The sequence below is a fragment of the Sardina pilchardus genome, chromosome 19, assembly GCF_963854185.1.
Source record: "Sardina pilchardus chromosome 19, fSarPil1.1, whole genome shotgun sequence".
Classification (NCBI taxonomy): Eukaryota; Metazoa; Chordata; class Actinopteri; order Clupeiformes; family Clupeidae; genus Sardina; species Sardina pilchardus.
In genome coordinates this window covers 9,109,212-9,111,711 of record NC_085012.1, presented here as the reverse complement: position 1 = coordinate 9,111,711, position 2,500 = coordinate 9,109,212, and the positions used below count along the sequence as shown (strand labels likewise).

The 2,500-nt window shown below is 43.2% G+C and overlaps 1 protein-coding gene across 1 annotated transcript in view; it reads right to left on the bottom strand.

Moving 5' to 3' along the window:
• Positions 1 to 2,500, bottom strand: part of dpyda.1 (dihydropyrimidine dehydrogenase a, tandem duplicate 1) — a gene marked incomplete in the record, with an annotated part of 173,820 nt that overhangs the window by 120,543 nt on the left and 50,777 nt on the right. The window contains 1 exon segment of the mRNA XM_062520871.1: positions 1,751 to 1,912. Coding sequence (XP_062376855.1) covers positions 1,751 to 1,912 — 162 coding nt within the window.

The following is a 2,500-nucleotide window of genomic DNA, read 5'->3' as shown; positions in this document are numbered from 1 at the left end:
ACATTTTTTTTCTGCAGAGGAGACCTCTCTCTGCATCGGTTCTCTGTGACTGGTCTGAAATACAACGTACGCTTTGCAAGTAAGAAGAGAGTATTTCATTTAGTCCCTTCCTGACTGCCAGCAGCTGCTCCTCCTCCAGTTTAATTAATACTGCATACTGTACGTGATGCTTTGTCATAGACTTCGACCACATCTGCTTTAGGAGCGCACAATGCCTTTTAGAACCGTATTTCACTGAGCAGGAAGCGATTTTTGTTCTGCACTATGCCTTTTAGAACCGCATTTCACTGAGCAGAAAGTGATTATGGTTCTGCATTATACCTTTTAGAACCGTATTTCACTGAGCAGGAAGTGATTATTGTTGCACATTATGCCATATAGAACCGTATTTCACTGAGAAGGAAGTGATTATTGTTCTACATTAAGCCATATAGAACCTTATTTCATTGAGCAGGAAGTGATTATGGTTCTGCATTATACCTTTTAGAACCGTATTTCACTGAGCAGGAAGTCAAAAACTTGGTTGTGCAACGCTGGCATGTGATTTCTGGGTATGCCTTTGTGTGGATATATTACCACCATGGATCCATGTGATCATGAAATGTATTCAGAGAAGCCTAAAGAGAGAGGGGGGCATGATGGTGTCAATAATTGGACAGGAATAGACAGTGCCATGGGGTGAGTAAAAGAGCAGAAACTGACTTAAAAATAGTTTAGTCTGGGATGCCATTATTTTGGTTTGAATATTGATTGCATGATTACATAAGTCTGCAAGTCAAGTCAGTATCAAGCTTCTTCACTTAACTGAGATCATCTCACCCCTGCACTTCCTCTCTCAGTCAGATATTTACAGGCACAGTCAGGGATTTTACAGGAAGTTGCATTTATTTGTGTTTATGTTTATGCTTAAATGTATAAACAAACACTTTCGTGAAAAAAAAAAAACATAACGGTAGATTATATTATAACCAACGACCAAACGACTCAACCCTTCCTTCAGTATTCCCAGAGAAATTCCACACAAGGTGTCGTTTTTGTCCATGATTTTTCCAGGCCTAGAAAATGGGATTTTACAATTCCACGACTTTTCCGGGTTTTCCATGACTGTGAGAACCTAGTTGTATCTTTGTGGTGAGATGTCACCTTGTGAGTCACTGACTTGTAAGTCAATTTGGATAAAATGAATACACATAGACATAGGCAGCGAACATACCAAAAGCAAATTTCTGCTTGCAATCTGCGTTGCGCCGCTGATTCTTAGGTCACGAACACACCGAAGACGGATTTTTAAAAAGTCCACTGCGCATATTCGAATGTTGTCATTACTGACCAGGCGTTCATTTTCATTTAATTTTTTAAAGCTCGGGGCGGACAGGCGGAAAATCCGCTTTCCCACTTTGTGCAGATACGGCGCGCAATCCGCTCACTTCCAATAAGAAACAACAGAACATACACACACACACGCACGCACGCACATACACATACATACACACACACACACAAACACACACACACGCCGCGTCCTGAAAAATCCGCCTTTGGTGTGTCCGCGGCCATACATTGAAACATAAACGCTGTTGCTAGTGTCACTGGACAGACCTGCACAGTCTCTGAACTGTCGTTGACACTGTAAAAACAATACATGGTTGATACATCGAGACATGATGTAGAATGCACCGTTGTTGTAATCCTGTGGGACGTTTGATAGGAATCACTTGTAAAAATGTGTTATGTTGTGCCGTTGCCCTACCTCGGTGGCGAACTGCTGCAGTCCCCCGATGTTGATGGGGCCCTCTTCCGAGGCGTAGAGGTTGCACCCCCCCACACAGAGGTCAGAGGTCGGGCAGACCATCCCACAGGTCAGGCCCAGGGGGTTGTCGGACAGGATGGCCTTTGCAGAGCCGTAGTAGTTCTGCAACAACATGCATTCACACATGTAAACAACAAAACACGATACAAGCACAATGCATGTGGAGGATTAAGCTACTGTAGTTCATGGAACAAGTGTCGTTTCATGCTGAGTGAAAGACAAAAGACAAAAAAGATGGCGGCTACACTGAAGATACATATACTATCTGCTCCTCAGACATATGGTAGCAACATACTGCAGAGAAAAAGATAAACTAGCTCTCGATCATTTTAAGACTGTAGTTGTTTAAAAAAGAAATAACTTAAAGATGTTCGAACTAGTTTCATGTTTCAACAGCTTGTGTGCCTCCACAAGACTGCACATTCAGGGATCTATCTTCACTTAAAATCTGGCGTGGGCTTAATGTTGTGATGTTTTCTACTGCGAGTGAGCACAAGTGCTCGTGTCCGTCTGTCCTGTCCCTGTGTACTGTAGGATCGATACGCCTTTTAGAGCTTAGCCACTAGTACTTCCTTGATTGAAAGGCACAAAGAGCCCCTGCTGCACGCCGTGTGGAAGTCATTGGAGGAGAGAAGAGAAAAGTGACAGAGCAATGGGGACAGATACCACGGGTCTGCCCAGAAAGCCTTG